This window comes from Sebastes fasciatus, chromosome 20, assembly GCF_043250625.1.
Source record: "Sebastes fasciatus isolate fSebFas1 chromosome 20, fSebFas1.pri, whole genome shotgun sequence".
NCBI lineage: Eukaryota > Metazoa > Chordata > Actinopteri > Perciformes > Sebastidae > Sebastes > Sebastes fasciatus.
This window is the reverse complement of record NC_133814.1, coordinates 11819833-11838568: the sequence shown is the minus strand read 5'-3', so window position 1 is coordinate 11838568 and position 18736 is coordinate 11819833. Positions and strand designations below refer to the sequence as shown.

The 18736-nt window shown below is 42.9% G+C and overlaps 1 protein-coding gene across 5 annotated transcripts in view; it reads left to right on the top strand.

Moving 5' to 3' along the window:
- rhbdl1 (rhomboid, veinlet-like 1 (Drosophila)) overlaps positions 1–18736 on the top strand; it is a 64841-nt gene that overhangs the window by 22838 nt on the left and 23267 nt on the right. For all 5 annotated transcript variants that reach the window (XM_074620410.1, XM_074620409.1, XM_074620407.1 and 2 more), the window contains 4 exons: positions 2724–2882; positions 10600–10824; positions 11733–11881; positions 11988–12100. In XM_074620410.1, coding sequence (XP_074476511.1) covers positions 2817–2882; positions 10600–10824; positions 11733–11881; positions 11988–12100 — 553 coding nt within the window. In that variant the 5' untranslated portion in view covers positions 2724–2816. The remainder of the gene's footprint in view (positions 1–2723; positions 2883–10599; positions 10825–11732; positions 11882–11987; positions 12101–18736) is intronic.

The following is an 18736-nucleotide window of genomic DNA, read 5'->3' as shown; positions in this document are numbered from 1 at the left end:
ATGAAAGAAGAAAAAGCTAAGGAATCCATTAGTACCAACCATCCAGCTTGTCGAGAAAGAGGTTAAATAACTCTCCAAAGTTCCGTTACGTTTGGGCGAGGAAAAACCAGCATGGCCATTTTCAAAGGGGTCCCTTGACCTCTGACCTCAAGATATGTGAATGAAAATGGGTTCTATGGGTACCCCCGAGTCTCCCCTTTACAGACATGCCCACTTTATAATAATCACATGCAGTTTGGGGCATGCCATAGTCAAGTCAGCACACTGACACACTGACAGCTGTTGTTGCCTGTTGGGCTGCAGTTAGCCATGTTATGATTGGAGCATATTTTTTTATGCTAAATGCAGTACCTGTGAGGGTTTCTGGACAATATTTGTAATTATTTTGTGTTAATTGATTTCCGATAATAAATATGTACATACATTTGCATAAAACAAGCATATTTGCCCACTCCCATGTTGATGAATATTAAGTACTTGACAAATCTCCCTTCAAGGTACATTTTGAACAGATAAAAAATGAATTATGGACAATCATGCATTAAATATTTTAATAGATTGACAACCCTATATAGAGGAGTAATGTCTACCTGAGCAGAGAATGATGTCACTCTCTGCTCTGTGTGTGTGTGTGTGTGTTGTAATATGAGCTTCTCCTTGTTTTGTTGACATAGCCGGCCCGGCCGCAGCGTGCTTTTAATGCATGTTCGTGCACGTGAGCGTACCCCACTGGCTAGCTCACGGCCGCCACTCTGAACAGCTCTCATACGGCGGTTACAGCTGATAACGCCGTCCACCCTCCGATTTCCTCCTAGGTTAACACTGATAGCTCTGTCAGCAGTGATGCCTTTGTTTTTCACTGTTAGCAACGTTAGCTGTGAGCCGTCACCATGTTGAGAGCCATGCGGAGGCAACAGAAATGCTCCCAATCTCACATTTAGCACCTTTAAACGAAGTACATGACGTGAAGAGTGTAATCAGTAAATGTCCTAGAGACAACATTGGTTGTGTGTGTACAGAATCTTGTTTATTAGTGGTTAAAAAAAACATTTGTTATGCCGCTGAGTCACGTTGGAGAACAGAAAGTATTGTTAAAGTATCATAACTAACAGAATTGCTTCACTACATCAAGTGGAAATGGGAAAACACTCATTCCGAGTCAAGCATCATAAAACTAACCCATTAGTTCCTGCCTCCACTGTGCTCTCCCAGGTGAATAAATACATACGTTTTCAGGGGAGTGAAAAAAGCAGATTAAATGGAATTAAAGGGATGCTTGTGTTCACCTAAATGACTGTAAAAAAACAAACTGGAGACAGTGTCGGGGGAAGCAGAGCACGTACAGTAAACATGCTCAGAAGGAGATACACACACTCTCCCACCAATGGATTCCCGGATTGATCCTAGCTCCTTAGTTGAGCAGTAGAGCTTTAAGCTTTGAGCCTCCCACTGTAGGGACTGACACGGCGCAGCGTTGTTTAATGCCGCTCTCCTCATGCAGCCGATGAAACGCCTTTGTCTCACCATGTCAGAGCAGACCAGGTCCAGACTAAAGGCGGCCTAGACAGGATTCTTCTCGTGGACTCATGACATGGCCAACGATGATCCAGCACGACTGACTCCACACTGACGCAACATCTGAAAGCTCACTCCTCCCCGGGGCAACAAGAGGCTGTTGGTTTACTATCTGAAACCTAATGAGGCTGCGTTAGCATTCAGGAAACGGTAAAACGAGACGCAGCGAGGGCTCTTCCCATGTGGTCTCTTTGTACTACTCCAGTTTGTCCTCGGGCGCATTTTCACAAACACAATCAGATGTACTAAGGAGAGCTGGCATGAGGAATTAACGGTCCATTGCAGAGCAATTGAGTGCGTTTAAGAGGAGAAGGTGAGGGAAGAAAATCAAGTAATAAGTAGGTACCCAAAAAAAAAAATCCCACATTACATAAACCGAGTGTAGAAACACACCCTATACTTTACAAGCCATTTTTAACCGGGCGCAATTTTAGACAACCGCACTCAGCCGTTTTTATGACACTCTCCCGCTTAAATCAATTACGAGGAGCAGCACTGGCATTCAGACATCAGCAGTAATAACCCATGGGGCCGTGGGTCTCAGTGAGTGAGTGGCGATTAAGAAAAACCACACTGACTACAAGCTGCAAATGTGACCAAGGTCGGACTCACACAGTCAAATGAAGCATCCACTCAGAAACAAAGACTGAAAACCTCATTTAATGCTGAGGGATTTCTTTTTCAGGGGAAACTGCCGGTCGCTGCGAATTAGGATGACATGCCCGCCTGTCTCTCTCTCTCTCTCGCTCTCTCTCTCTCGCTGCTCCCAACAACAACCATCCTGCTGTTTGCTTTGACAGACCTGCTCCTTTAATGAGGTTGAATGGGGCTTTTTCTTTAGGCAGGTCTAATTCTTTCAAAGGCGTCGTAGAGGCAACACCGCTTTATTAATACTGGTGTCACTGTCTGAGCTTATGCCTTCAGTCCTGTAGCTCTCCGTTTGTCTTTAGGAGCATCTATTGTGTCTCTGTGTTTACGTCTCAGCTGTCTATTACTGATGCATTCTCCCTCAGGGCACTTCATCTCTGCAGTGCTGCTTATGATTTAAAACAAAAAGCATGATACATAACTGAAACATGTGTTATCAGCAATGTAGTTTTTTTTATCCCAGTAGACTGAGAGTGGGCTGTTATTTTGTTTTTTTCCAGCTGGACCCAGACAACACCGGTTTCATCGCTGTGGAGAACTTCACCAGCTTGGTGGAGCACCATGAGCTGCAGCTGGATCCGTCCAAACTGGACATGCTGTTAGCCCTGGTCCAGAGCAATGAAGAGGGACAGGTGTGCTACCAGGAGCTCATCGAGCTGGTGAGTGGGGAAACCAGACGCACGTATACGCGGATACACATAGTAATGCAGGGGGGGGAGTCGCTTGAGGCATTTCATGTCCCGCAGCACATTTCCACACACACACACACACACACACACACGCTTTTCAGAAAGGTTACAGAATTGATTCAGACAGAGCCGGCGAGCTCCGCAGTGGCGAAAATTGACTCGACCATTCAGGTCGTTGTCCTGCAAAAGGAGGATCAATCTTTCCAGTTAATGTGTCGGTAAATCCAGGCACTTAACTTCACAAGCCGCGCACAACGCCCACACTAAGCTGCCAGAGCCACAGTATTAAAGCAACAAATTTCACTGATGTATCCAAACACAATTAATATATTACGTAGTGTAACAGCAGCAAGACGGATGCCGTGCCAGAATGTGTTTTATATACTGATTTGATGACTATTATATTCTCATAATTACAGTTTTTGTTGTTTGCCTCTGCTTTGAATCAGCCACGCTCTTTATTCTCTGCCTCCTCTTCGTTCCCCCGCCTCCTCACCTATGCGTGTTTACAATTGTTTATTCGAAATTCATATATGGGAAAGGCTGAGCACGTAGATGAGCACCTGCCTTCTGCTCCTGGCACTGTACGGGTCTAAGCACCAAGATTAATTCAACGCAATTCCTGGCATATTTTCACTCCCTTAAGCTCATTTCCCTCTCTCTCTCTCTCTCTCTCGCTTTCTCTCTCTGTTTATCTGTCTCTTTCTTTTTTTGATCTCCTTCTTTCCACTTGTGTTGTGCTGCTACCCACGGTTTGTAATGAAGGCCACATGAGGCCACGCAATTTGGAGCAGGTCCCATTTCTGAAGTCAGAGAAATCAGTGTCGAGGTGCGGCCTTCTTTCTTGGAAATGTACAACTATCCTCCACCATTTTTTTTTTCATTTTTTTATCCATCTCATTTCAGCAAATTCTCATCTTCACTCCTCCCTTCCTCAAGCCAATGTATTATTACCCTCCCCCCCTACTCCCACCCTCTTTTTGAACCTGCCTCCTTGAACCCTCAGATCTCATTTCCTCCTCTTTCATTCTACACTCGTGAGCATATGTTAGGTGAAGAAAAAAAAAAAAACCTTCCTCGCCTCCGAAAGCATCGGGGAGACACTTTTAAAATTGCCCATCAGCCAAATGCAAATTGCCTTCGATTAGCCCAGCATTGGTAGTAGCAGGCAGTAATCTGAGGTAATTTTGAGAACGCCCAGCCTCACACAGATATCGACCCCCCAGGTCTGATTTTAAAGATTTGTCTGATACACACATGTGAATGCGCACAGTCCATACCCTCTGTGCACGCATATGATTTGCATACATACAAACGCCTTCAAGTGTTTTATTATTAATTAAGCCACCTACTTCCTCTCTGTCTGTCTCACAACTCCCCACACACACACTCTCTCTCTCAAACACAGACAGACTCTCATTCATACACATGAGCACTGCCAGGACAGATTTGCTGACTAATTTAGAGGATATTCAAATGTTGATGTGAATCTGGCCCTCCCGTCGCGCAGCATGTGATGCGTGAACTCCGCAGGTTTCTCTGGGATGAGCTCCAGGCCGCCAGTCGGAGAAGTGCCGCATGTAGCATGACATTTTCAACCAGGTCATCAACGAACACCTCCGGCCTTCTTTCTCTCCTCCCTTCCTTTCCCGCTGCTGCTCTCTGACTTTTAAAATGCTCACCTAAGTCTCCTAAGTTTCCTCTTTTCCTTTAGTTCCTCTCTTAACTCTCTCAAGCCCGTATTCCCTGCTTTTTGTCCGACCCTTCTCTTCCTCCCTCTCTAACTCCACTCACATCCCTAAATCTCAGGCAGATTTATAAGTAGCTCTCCGCAGTGTGTGACAGATGACTGTCGTGTTTTGATTTGGAAAGTTCAGCACTGCCATTATATCATAGCCAGGGCCTGAAGTGTGGTGTCCGTATTGATTTGTGGTCCATCCTCGACAGAAGGTGTAACTCCCCTGCGCCGTATTTAAATGGACACGGCGAGTGTGTGTGCTCAGTCCGTGCCTTTTCGACGCCTTCAGCCCGGCACAAACTGTTGCGATTTCTCTCAGTTGTGCCTCTTAACGGGTGTGTTCAACATTTTTCTGATTTGTTGTTCTTCATTCTCTCAGTGGAGCCGTGAATCCACACTGCTTCTCTCGACCTCAGTGGGTGTAAATGTGTTTGAATTGCACCGTTAGGCAGCAGCTTCTCTGTTGTGTGTGTGTGTGTGCGCGCGTGTGTATGCGCGTGTGTAAGTACAAGACTGTCTCTGACATCGTTCATGTTCGACCCATCTTTCATGCAGGGCGATCTTAGCCAGAGGACTCCATCAGTTCAGCCAGAGGGGTGAATAAGTAACGCTCTGCTAAAACCTCTCTTGGGGAACTGTACACGCTCAAGCACACACACAAGCATGCACACTCACTCATACATATAAGAGTACAGGTCTGTATCTGACTACTAATCCACATCAGCACCAAAATCCCACACAGCAAGACGACCAGCGCGCATTTCACACGCAGCGACACGTTTACGCTCAATTACACGCAGAGATGGTGGCGATGCAGGAGGCTGAGAGACACCGGAGGTGGCAAAGTTCACACATGGCGGGGCTTTTTTTTGGGGTGGACGATTCTGTGATAGACGAGCATCTGTTAATGAACGGAGGGTAAACCTGAAGTCAGATATATATTCCTGTGTGTGTAACTGCACGTATCGATTTCTTTTAAAGAGAGTCCACCGATGCTATCATGTGTCGGCTGCGTAATTGAAGAAGTGTGTCATTGTTTTCCTTCGGGTGGTAATTTGGCTAATGTTGGACGGAGAGCCAAAATGGCTGCCGTGGTTAATTACACGGGTAGAGGGTGTATTTTAGAGATTATGGCGGGGGGTGATTCTCTGTGTTCAGGGAGGTTTGGAGGAGTTAAAGACTGTTGCTTTGTGCCTCACTTTTACCAATTTTGCCCAAATGTTGCACATGTCCTGTTCCCTCAGGAGGTATAGTTAAATCAACGCTTACGCAATATGTTTCTGCTTTATACTAGAAGAGTCTTTTTTTGTCACATTTGAAGCAGTGTTGTGAGAAAGAGAGCACTTACAGAGAGCAGAAATGACCTTCAGTTAGAGTCCCAGCTGGCGAGAAACACTCTGTAGTTTGATATACACTATTTTAAAGTTCTCAAGTCATTTGCAGTCGCATTAATGCCCACAGTGCATCTGTCTCCAGGGACGCTACCTATCAACATCACATCCCGCACCAAACTCCAGTCAAGGCTTTCTGTTTTAGATGGATTGCCGACTAAAAAGTGATGCACTCTGCTTAAGTGTCCTGGAGTGAAGGTTTGTTTTTTTCTTCTCCCGACCCCCCTCGAGTTTTAGCACCGCAATGATTAAACCATGAAGCGAGGCTGTGGCCGCAAACTGCTGAGGGGAAGAAAAAAAAAAGGTGGACTCTCATTTTAAAAGGATTTGGGCAAGAAAGAACCTGAGTATCTGGGTCAGGGTAGAATCAGCGAGGCTGAGATCTGCAGTGATTTAGATTCTGCTGCGAGAATGTATGTGTCTCAGAGAGAGAGAGAGAGAGAGAGCAAGGGAGAGGGAGGATTTTGGTCTTCTGAATGACTCACAAATTAGTAAACGGGTATAGTGACACTGTTAGTCTGGTGGCGGTGAATCACTATGTGAGCTGGGTTAATTAGCGCAGCCTTCTAATATTCTAGTAACGATAAATGATTTATCGCGCGCGTGTCGACGAATGTGAGTGAAAGATGGCCACCACCATAAACAGAGCAAAATCAGAATGATTTATGGATTATTATTTTTTTAGCATCTGCCGGGTAGACGCCTGGCTGAATGGCCTTTAAACCAAGTTTTTTTTTTTATTGTTATAACTAATTAGTATTGAGCTGTGAGGTATTGACCATGTGGTGTGGCTAATTAATCCATCAAGGACAATTGACTTAAAGCTGAGAGCAGCATGTACAGTAGGCAACATGCAGCTACCAAGAGGAGGAGGATGGACCCTTGCTGTTTGACACACACACACACACACACACACACACACACTGCTGTCAGTTTGGCCCATTCAGCCATCCCTAAAGGGGAATACTATCTTTATCTTTGTGCTCTTAGCCTCAGCATCAATTATTCCCTGGCAGACGTTGCCTTGTCAGGAAACTTCCACCGCTACCCGATGCACAAGTCAGAGGTTCCCCCCTCCCCCCCCCCCCCCTTCCAACGTTTTATGTAATGACATGTGATTTTCAGTGCTCTGTCACTCCTCTCGGTGCGTTTACATATCTCATGTTTCTGGATGCTCATGTGTTTTTCCTTATTGTCTGTTCGCCGTCTCCCTTCCCGTCGTCACTTCAAAAAGGCTGCTAATGCTCACTTTAGAGGCGGCGGTCCTGCGTGTCAGAGAAGGCGAAGCGGAGTGATAGCTCTGCTTAGCCGCGTCTCCTGGGAACACATTTACACAGAGGCGGCGGCATGAATGGGAGAGAACACAGCGGCGAAGGTGTAGAGGCGGCAGGTGCTGTCACCGAGCCAAACGCAGATGAGATAAACTCCCGAGACTTTATTTAGAGAAGAAAGGCAACAGAGGAAGAAAACATAATTATATTAACATCCCTTTAACCTCTCTCTATTCCACATATAAACACACTTTTATTCATTGTGAATTATTTAAAAGAGAATGAGAAAGGAGTATCTCTCACCTTCACTGTCCATTGGTCGAGCTCACCCAGGCAGGCAACTCATCTTCCCGTCTTAATTTCTCCCTCTCTGCCTTCTAATGTCCCTCCTCTCCTCTTCTTCTGCTTTCACTGCCTGCCTCAAGTATAGTATAATTGCATTTTCCGGGCCTTATTTCCATACTAAATATGCATCCCTCCATCTGCAGAGGGAGAGCCAGCAGCCCAGCTCGACATCGTTCTGGTTATCGCCGTGCAACAGGCCCTCACACCCTCACTCTACTGTACAACCACCAGCGTCATAATTACCCACTGTTAGGGTAGTTACCAAATCCTGCTCTGCTAACTTCCAAAAGGGATTAACACTTTTTTTTTAACTCCTGTTTTTTCCTGAGTGATTTCTTGAAAAAGGAAAAAAAAAAAAAAAAAGGCAGCTGCTCCATCTGTTTCTTCATTATTTACTCATTTATTTACAGCCTTTGTCCTCCAGTATATTTAGCTCATTAGCTTTTATATATATTGACCAGCAGTTTCTTTCACCATGACCCCCTGTTGTGTCTACATATAATGAGCCTAGACAAGCAACAGGACCTGGCTAATGAATTGTGTACTTTAATAGCCGGGTGCACTTCCTACACGCCCCCTCTGGAGGTTTCATTACACCTCATATGAAGCTGCCATGTTGTCTCCGGTTGCTATTATTAGAGACCTACACATAAGGTCTGCTGCTGTAGATTTATACCGTTAACAGTTGCAGCTGCGGCCCCCTTTCTCCTCCTCCACTGCTTTTCCTGGAAACTCATTTTCATTAAGTGTCCCATCACATTATAGCACATATTTTGATTTAGAGATAATTGCATAGTCAGCCAGTTGTCCTCAAAGGAGCTGTATTGTTTTAGCTACACGGGAGACTTCAGGCATCTGGCAGATCTTACCTGGGAAGCTTGTTTTTCTATAAGGAAATGCAGACGTTAACTCTAAAGGATCCCCGCTGTGGGGAGCTGGTCAGACAGTATTTTCAGCTGGCGGAAAGGAAACTCTCTGTGTTGTTATCCAGACAGTCCTCTGCCTCGGCTGTCAAAATAGTAGCATTAGGATAGTTTTCATCCTAAGCCTCTATTAAAGAACTTATCAAGAGTTTGGTCCCGCTGGCCTGCAGGCTGCTGCAGAGCTCCTGCTCACTAAGCAAAAACCTGGAGTCTGTGATAACAGCAATACATGCACACACACGCTTTCTCTCTTTCCACGGAGTAGTTCCTCTCAACAAAGATTTGCCTTTCAAGGGCAAAATCACTCCAAACAGTCCATTTGTTATGATGTCTGAGCTGCCGGCTTACATTCTGTCTAAATCAGAAACCCCCTTATACATTATTTAAGTTGCTTATTAGCCATGAATATTCAGCTGCTGTTCTGTCATCTCTCGTGGCGAAAAAGAAACAGTTGTTTATACATGTAACATGGCTTCGATATTAATATTTGAATTGCTGTTGAGATATATTGAAGAAAAAGACACTTTATTTCTAACGCCAGTTGAATAAAATTGACACTCATTGGAGATTTATTAAACGCTGAGCTCTGTTTTTACCTCCTTCTTTCTGCATTAATTATTTTAAAATATTCAACTGCCAGTTTAGTGGCAATTTACTCTTATTTATTCTCTGCTTTCAGTGTTTCTATCTTTAATCTCTGTGTCACATGGAAATAATTGCGCAGTTGCTGATTAATCATTTTGTGCGAGAAACTGTTTTCATACTCTCTCACGATAATGGATACTTGAAACCTTGAATTCACACACACAAATTCATTTTAAAAGTACATGCATTGAATGCAGCAATGTGCAAGACGTGCAAAGAAAATAAGTGCAATTTCTTTCCCTTGGCTATTTGATCATATAAGTAGAACTTACTTAAACCGCCATGCTATCCCTTGTGAAATCCGTACTTTATGAACGTTGGCTCCCCATCTAGGATGATTAGTCACACTGATGAGCTTCCCCTCAGTTTATATGGAAAGACGCCGTCCCCCTTTACTGATGTTTGATCCACTTAGCGTGAAGAAAGTTTAATTGCTAAGATGAAAAATCCAGCAGCAGGCGATGATGAGATCTGTTCGTCCTGGTGAGGTGTCCTCCAGCTGCTGACAGTAATGCTCCTAAAACACCTCGAGACAAGTTTATTGCAAAAAAAAAGACATTAAATCATCAAGTAGCAAAAACAAACACAGAAAAAGAGCTGTCTTGTGATTCCTTAAAGTCACAATGAAGTAGTCTCAGCTGAAAAAAAAATGTGGCATCTATTCTTCAATGTGTTTTTGGGAAATATGCTTATTTGCTCTCTTGCTGGGAGATAGGTGAGAAGATTGATACAACATCTCATATCTGTCTAACTTAGCTTAGCATAAAGACTGGAAACAGGTAGCCTGGCTCTGTCCAAAAGACACAAATCCGCCTACCAGCACCTTTAAAGCTCATTAATTAACACATTATATCTTGTTTGTTTAATCTGTACAAAAAACGAAGCGTAAAAACAACAAGTTGTGATTTTACAGAGGATTATACGCCAATTATGTGACTATTTTTTGGCCTAGAACCGCAACCTCACGGTGATGTCAAGACTTCCGGAGATTAAATGTGATTTAACATGTTAGTTCGTGAGCTTTAGAGGTGCTGGTAGGCAGATTTGTTATCTATTTTGGACAGAGCCGGGTTAGCGGTTTTCCCCCGTTTCCAGTCTTTATGTTAAGATAAATTAAGCGACTGCTGGTGGTACTGTAACTTCATATTTAGAGTACAGACATGAGAGTGGTATCGATCTTCTCATCTAACTCTCAGCAAGAAAGCAAATAAGCACATTTTCCTAAAATGTCAAACTATTCCTTTAAAGAAAGTGAAAATGTGTCTTGGTATAAGTAAACGGATCTGTCTAATTTTCTTTCAAATCCAAGCCCACAAGACATTGCACTGAGCTCTTGAGAATAATACAAGCATGTTTTTTCACCTTTTTCCTCAGATGAGCAGTAAGCGCTCCAGCAGTTTCCGACGGGCCATCGCCAATGGCCGCCGCACGCTGCAGAGGGAGATCCTGCTGGACGAGACGGGGCTGGGTCTGTACAAGCGCTTTGTTCGCTATGTGGCCTACGAGATCCTGCCCTGCGAGACGGACCGACGCTGGTACTTCCACCAGAACCGCCTGTGTCCCCCGCCTGTCTTCATCGCCATCGTCACCATCGTACAGGTGAGATTCAGGAGGCGACGTCATCGACTTGAAGTGATATATAAACTGATTGATCCCACTAATTCAAATGCTCCTAAAAACATGTGCCACTAACTCACAACCCCCCCTGACTTTAGACCGTTCTGTCGGCTCAGTCGTTCGCTTCAGACCCCCTGAAAAGATTTTCTGCCTTTGATCACACGCTTTTACTGTGAGCTTGATATGAGCTGGTAACCCATTTGGGAGTCGGGGGGGGGGGCTTAGTGGGTGCATTTAATGCCATTGCTCCGAGCTGAAACCCTCACTCAGCCTGCATGCATGGATTTTTTTTTTTTTCAGACACTGATTTTGAAACTTAGAAACCAGGTCAGTAAGCACCCAGGCCACCGCAGTGGCACTAAATAACCTATTATGTTCATTTGGGGGAAAAAAGAAAACCTCTAACACCCTCACAGACCACTGTTGAATGGTTGAGGATTAAGCTGCAAAAATAACCCACAGCCTTTTTCACAAAACTTCATAATTTCCCCTGAAATCATCATAATTCAGAGGAAAGAAAGCCAAGTGCTCTTATAATGCCTCCAAATGGCACTGAATGGTCTGTAATGACAATGAGGATGTGATAATAACGGTTCACGTTCATTTTAATTCACAGAGACAATGAGTCATTATTCTATGAAAAGAAATTAATGGAATTGAACCAGATGTGCCGAGGGTTTTTTTCTTTTCTTCTGCGGGCAGTAATTGTCTCCACAAGCCTAATAAGCATCAGCTGAGGAATACAGAAAGAGAAGAAAACATCACGTGGTTCTCATAAAGCACAATGGGTTTTGTTTTGCACCTTTGTAGGCAGCAGTCTGCAGAGAGAGCGTGTAATGGGTATGTCAGCAAGAACTGACAGTTTGGTGTCATTTCTGTGTCTGCTGCAGATTATCGTGTTCATGTGCTACGGCATCATGCTAAACAAGTGGGTACTGCAGACCTATCAGCCCGACTTCATGAAGAGCCCCCTGGTCTACCATCCAGGCCACCGCGCACAAGTGTGGCGCTTCTTCAGCTACATGTTCATGCACGTTGGGTACGTTCACGAAAACTCCACTTAACCTCATGTTAATGTCTGCAGGACTGGTTCACTTGTATATCTTATGCTGTCATTTGAATTTCTTTCTGTGCTCTCTCCTCAGTTTGGAGCAGCTGGGGTTCAACGCTTTACTGCAGCTGATGATTGGCGTTCCTTTGGAGATGGTCCACGGCATCTTACGAATAAGTCTGCTTTACATGGCGGGAGTGCTGGCCGGTGAGTGTCTTTTAAAATAAGTGTATTATTATGTTAACCAGTGGTTCCTAAAGTGGGTGCCTCAAGACAGGTGCCACAAGATTTGTTCATTTCCATTTCTTTACTGTACATTTTTAATGACGTTTCACCACATAAGAAAAATGAGCCGACATTTAAATTAACCACAAATGCACAGTTTTACATTACGTTTGCCAACATATAAAAATGGAAGACATTACAAAATAATAATGCTGGAGCTAAGATTGGTGACATGCAGGCTCTACTTTTGAACAAAACAAAAGAAATACATTTGCAATTATTAACATTGTTTATATGTATCTGCAAATCTGCACAGCCACATACTGCAGAATAAAACTGCTGACGTCTTTTATTCCGACTAATCGTGATTAGGCTGTTTTGTTAGTTAAGATACAGTCCGATAACCGCTAGTAATAGTGTCATTTTTAGCTGAAAAGTGTGTACGTGTGTTGTGTGGGTGGACATGTGTTGGGGGAACCACTGGTGTAAACTATGCAGTGATGTAGCACATAGTTTAGATATTGTTAGCAAATGTTCTGACAGTTTTAGATCATCTGCGGTGTTATATGGACAGTGCTTTCCCTTTTTAAAATGATGACATAAAAAAGCAAAGACTGTTTATTCTCTGTTCTGCAGTGTGTGTTTGTCTGTACTGACCTAGCTTGTTTTGTTTCATTATTGTTTGTAAGTCTACTACTCAGAAGAATGCTTTGATTTTTGTTTTGCTGGTACCTTCATCATTTATCAACTTAAAGGGTAACTTCTGTATTTTTTCAACCTGGACTCTATTTTCCCATGTTTTTATGTCTAACTGACTAATGGGGACAACAATTTTTGAAACTGGTCCAGTATTGAGGGAGTAAGCTGTTAATGGCAGCCGCTAAACGGGCTATAATGTAATCGCTCGGGGCAACTCCTCACTATCGATGTACGTCCTCTTAAAGTGCTCAGATTGTTACTGACAACATTATGGAGAGGACCCTACAGAGAAATAAAACAACACAATGGTGGAAATGTGAGTGAGAGTGGAGAGAGGAGTGCCACTGGACACCGGTGTTGTCAGAGTTTGTTGTGTTTGGAGTACAGAAAGTGTAGCTTAGTGTTATCTAAAAGATTTTCAATGTCACTGCTGAGTATTTAGCTGATTTCGACAATGTGGATGTGACGCGAGATTTCCCTGAGCGAGACACACAATAACAAACAGACTGGATCAATCGAAAGGTAAGAAAAACCTTTATTTCTCTGTAGGGTCCTTTCCATAATGTTGTCAGACACTTCTAATAACAATCTGAGCCTGTCAGCGGCAAAAACAAGCACTTTTAGTGGACGTACATTGACCTTGTGAGTTGCCCCGAGCAATAACAGGTTGAAAAATACCAAAGTTACCCTTTAAATGTCTTGTATTGGACTCCATATTTGCTTTGTAAAAACCAACAGTTATATTTAGCGTTGAATGCACCTCCAGTGAGGCTGAATTTGTTAGCATCCTGTCTTCAAGCCGACATCCATGAGTGGCCTGTTTGATAGTTTTGATAGGGGACCGAGGACCTTTGGAAAAAACGGTCACCAAACTGAACGCAGCGGAGTGACTCACGGTGCCCAGAGGTCGGGCTTCAGCACAAGTCTTTGTTGACAAGAAACCTCATTAACTTTCATCCTCCTCCAAGCCAGTTAGGAGATTGGAAGTTTTTAAATCCGTACTGATTGCTGGATGTGGTTTCGCACTGCAGTTTTTTTGCTGTTAATGCGCATTTTCAGAAGTCATATCAACACAGCTGCATAAACCTCTTTCCCCCTTTCATCTTCACTGGGAACAAATTCTGTCTTGGATCTCCCAAATCTCTTGCTAACCATTATTTGATTACTGTCGAGAGCAATAACCTCATTCATGTTGATTTATATTGGTTCATTTTCAGTAACGGGATTTTTAGGCTTTCTTTTGTATGTGACCAAAAGTCCAAATTCTTTATTTCACCTTTTCATGTCCTCTCTCTGCACGTACAGCAGTAAAATTGAGTTAAAGTTCAAAAACTGTGTAAAAGTCAAACCCCTCACTCCCTAATACACTCACATGCACACACACTAACACTCATGAATTATTGTAGCTTTGATTTATTTTAGCAATGATGACAGAGAGAGAGAGAAAGCAAGTGAGCATGGGACTTAGAGGAGAAAAAAAGTGGGAGAGTGATGCAGGGTTTCTCTCGGGGGAATTAGCCAAAGTGCAGTTTGAGATGCTGTTTGGAGATTTAAGCTGCAGCCTGAAATCAAAAAGGAGGAGAAAGCACCGAGGAGATGGTGATAGTTCTGCCCCCAGAGCCCGCCGTTGAACTGCATTCATTCGAATTTCTATGCTCGAGTTACACAGCCGTGATCAAAAATTAAATTTGTGTAGTACTGTAATGTAGTAGTGTGTAACTGTCTGGAATTAGATTTTTTTTTTTATGCATTTAACTTTTAACACAATATAATAAATGAATTCCTCCTAAACAGTGAGGAAGAGCCGAGCTGCCTCACGGTCACAAGATGATGAACGACTTTACGCAGCATAATGATTTCACCTTCTGATTCGGGTTGATGGAGTGGAAATGGGAGCTGTGCTGGCACAAATGTTGTGATCTATTGGAAACTAGTCCATTAGAAAGCAGGTGGGGAAGTGCACCTGGACTCTTTGTAATGTGTCATTCTGTGTGTTTGGAGTTTAAGAGTGGGGGTCAGTTGCTGTGGTGAGGATGGCATTGTTGCATGGAGAGATTTTTCATTTTATGCAAGTCAACATAATGAATTTGCAATCCTTCAAATTGGCTTTTATAGCAATTATTTTTATTTTAAAGGGAAAGTTCAGGTGTTTTGAAGTGGAGTTGTATGAGGTACTTAGTCATAGTCAGTGTATTACCTACAGTAGATATCGGTCGGCACACCCTCAATTAGGAGAAACAGTCAGGAGTTACCGCACAGAACTAAAGCAATATACTGCTGTGGACGGGGAGAGCAGCAAAACGTATTTTAGCCACCTGAAAGAAAGACCCACCTAAAAAAATCGATATAAGTTTAAGTGTACACTATATTTAGAATATTTTTGCAGGTTTACCTTGTCGTCAGACAGCTATACAGTCTCTATGTTTCCGACGAGGAACTGAAGCCGTTATCTATGCTATCGCCAAAGCAACCAGACTCCATTGGAACAAAACAGTAATTTTACCTTGCCTTACCTTTGGTCTACATCTGCTTCAATTTGTTGGTTTGTTTGTGTTATTGTGTGACTTTGGTTAGTTTGGATTTACCGATGTCACATACAAGAGGCAACGGTAGACCAGCAACCCCCGTGTTCTGCGAGGTAAAATTACAGATTTTTTCGATGGAGTCTGGTGGCTTTGGTGAGATCATAGATGGATACAACGGCTTCAGTACAGCGTTGGAAAGGGCTGTCTGACGACAAGGTAAACCGGTGAAAGTATTCTAAATATAACGTACACTTCACCTGATATTGATTTGTTTTTAGGTGGCCATAATATGTTTAGCTGCCGGCCCCGTCCACAGCAGTACACTGCTTTGCTTCTGTGCAGTAACTCCTGTCTGCTTCTCCAAACACGGGGCGTGTTGACCGCCATCTACTGACTATGGATAAGAACCTCTTACAACCCCACTTCAAAACAACCAAATTAATCCCTTTAAGGTACTATTTGCCTCATATTAGGTTAGGTTAAGCGGTCGTTTCTTTGCAGTGTCTCTGAGAAATAAATGTCTAGAAAGATCTAAAAGGCCATGAATTGAAATGACAACAGAGGACACATAACAAATGTGTACAAGCTCCGAACAAATGATTATTAGAGGCCTTGTTTGACATTTACAAATTGAAAGGATATGAGTCACTCTTCCTTTATCTTTAACCTTGTTTGATGTTGAAGTTGAACAAACTTTATAGCCACGCTGGCTGTCTGACTCTATGTTAGGTAGATAGATGTAGATATATGAACTATAGGATCCATGTATTTGTTCATGTACCTCCTTAAATCCTCCTTTCACTGATCTAATATGTGTGTGCAGACTGTGGTTCTATAGTGTTTCACTGCCTTGCATTTTCCCTCAGTCTTTGTAAACCCATGATTGCTTGTGGATGTTAGAAATTGCCCAGTGCTTTAGATTACTCAGTGAAATTTTTTTTCCGCATTTTGTTGCCCATGGCTGCCTCATGTTTATATTCATGCAGTCTTATTCTAGCTCATGAGTTCAATCATGTCGGCTGTTGCTATCAGCTCCCGCGCGCATGTTGCTTGTTATTTTTTTGTAGGGCAGCGGAGCTTTCAGGTTACAGCTGCACACGGTGGGTGCGTTTATGGAGCAACGTGCTGCAGGTATTATGCTTTTATGCGTGTGCCTTGACACACCGCAAGAATTTTTGCACCGCGGGGCTTGCTTTCATAGCCAAAAAGAAAGATTTCTCTTTTTGAAGATGCATCAAATACTGTGAAAATCCTTCTCACAGATATACTATATATCTCACACGGATGAATACGCATCTCTGCAGTCATTCTGTGGAAAATAATGAATATTGCAATTTGAAAAAGAAAAGATAAATGAGTTTCACAAAGTACAAGGTTTTAATCTGTGTAGGTCAGATGGCGTTATGTACGCATCTGTAAACTTTGGGTATTGCTCTGGTCCTGTAGTGTAGCGAAAATAAAGTATGACATTGCACATTTCGTCCTTGGAAGTGTGCTGACAAAAGGAGCGATTCTGTAATTATTTTCTGACAGTGCTGTTCTCTCTCGCTTTGCTCTGCTGCACTAACAACAGATGAAGAGCTCCGCGTGTTTCGAAACACACGATTTCTGACGTGATGAATGTAAAATGTCGAGTCGTGTTCAACGTTTCAGTCCAGCTTCACATTGAAGAAGCTTTTTTTTTCTTCTCCCATCTACTGTCTTTTTTTCCCATCCTTTCTCCTCTGGATCTCTCCTTCCCTCGGGCCAACAGCTCCTTCAGCTTCCTCGTGAGCTTCAGGACATCAACAGGTGCCAGAACGCTGTGTTTTTTTTCCTCGTAGCCCCGTGTGAGCCCCAGGCTGTCTGCCTCCTCTAACACCTTACATTTGAGACAATCCAAATCCCCTAGCAGCCTCTCATCACTAGCAAGCTGTCTCACCAGGTCCCGCTCAGCTCAAGGTTTTAGTGTTGACATACTATATTATGATTTCTTTTCCTGCTCTTTGTTTTGTCACATTGAAGATCGCCGAATTGACTTTGACAGGTAGCAAAGACCTGCAGTAAAACTTTCTCTACATCAGATTTTTTTGCTGAAATATCAACAAATTTAAGTGGAAATGGAGTGTGTTGCTTTCTCATCTAAAGCATGTGGTTGTAAAGAAAAAGGTGTGTGTGTGTGACCCTTATTTAGGGAAAGCAAAAGTGTGTGTCATGTGTCCTGGTTGTCACATGTCATCCAACTCTCTTTTCTGTTTGCTGTTGCAGAAAAATAATCTTGTTTAAAAAAAAATAATATCCTAATTGGATTTGTTATGGTTTATTTATTTATTTCTGTTTATTTTAATGGGGACAGCAACATACGCATAGAATATTCACTGAGCAGAACAATGCCACAAATCACAGCATTTAATTTGCAATGCTTGTCCCCAGATGGGCTTTTACAAAAACGAATGCATACGTAGTGCAATAAAAAGCACAATAAAAATGCAATGAAATACATATGCAAATAGGAAATAAGGATGGTAATAAAAGTGCCATAAAAGAATACAATTTTTGAAGGAAAGACACTTAATCACCCCTGACTACATGCCTGATTCTTCTATCTTATGTGAGAGATTGTTTCAACTTAGATTTTAAATGATTAGAATTGTGAAGCTTTTATCTGTCCAGTAGGACTGTGGTTGTTCTGGGCAGCTTCCAGGTGTGAATGGGAAAGTAACTGTGTGAGTGGAAGTGAAATGTAAGTTATAGCCCTTTAATTCTACACACACATAGAACATACACCGATCAGACATAACATTAAGACCACTGACAGGTGAAGAGAATAACATTGATTATCTCGTTACAATGGAACCTGGCAGTGGGGGGGATATATTAGACAGCAAGTGAACATTTTGAACTTTGTGTTGGAAGCAGAAAAAATAGGCAAGCGTAAGGATGTGAGCGACTTTGACAAGGGCCAAATTGTGATGGCTAGACGACTGGGTCAGAGCATCTCCAGAACTGCAGCTCTTGTGGGATGTTCCCGGTCTGCAGTGGTCAGGACCTACCGAAGTGGTCCAAGGAAGGCCGGCCCGTGTTGTCCGATCCAACAGAAGAGCTACTGTAGCTCAAATTGCTGAAAAAGTTAACGTTGGTTCCGATGGAAAGGTGTCAGAACACACAGTGCATCACAGTTTGTTGCATATGTTGCTGCGTAGCCGCAGACCGGTCAGGGTACCCATGCTGACCTAATGTTATGGCTGAAAATAAAATAAAATAAAACAATATATTCAGTTACATATATACAAATCCTTAAATATAACACATGCAACAATTATGTTTATATACGTTTTGTGTTTTTTTATTTTTGCAAGAGGAGATTACTTATGTACAGGAGCTTTCCGTTATATTCCTCAGCTTGAAATTCTGG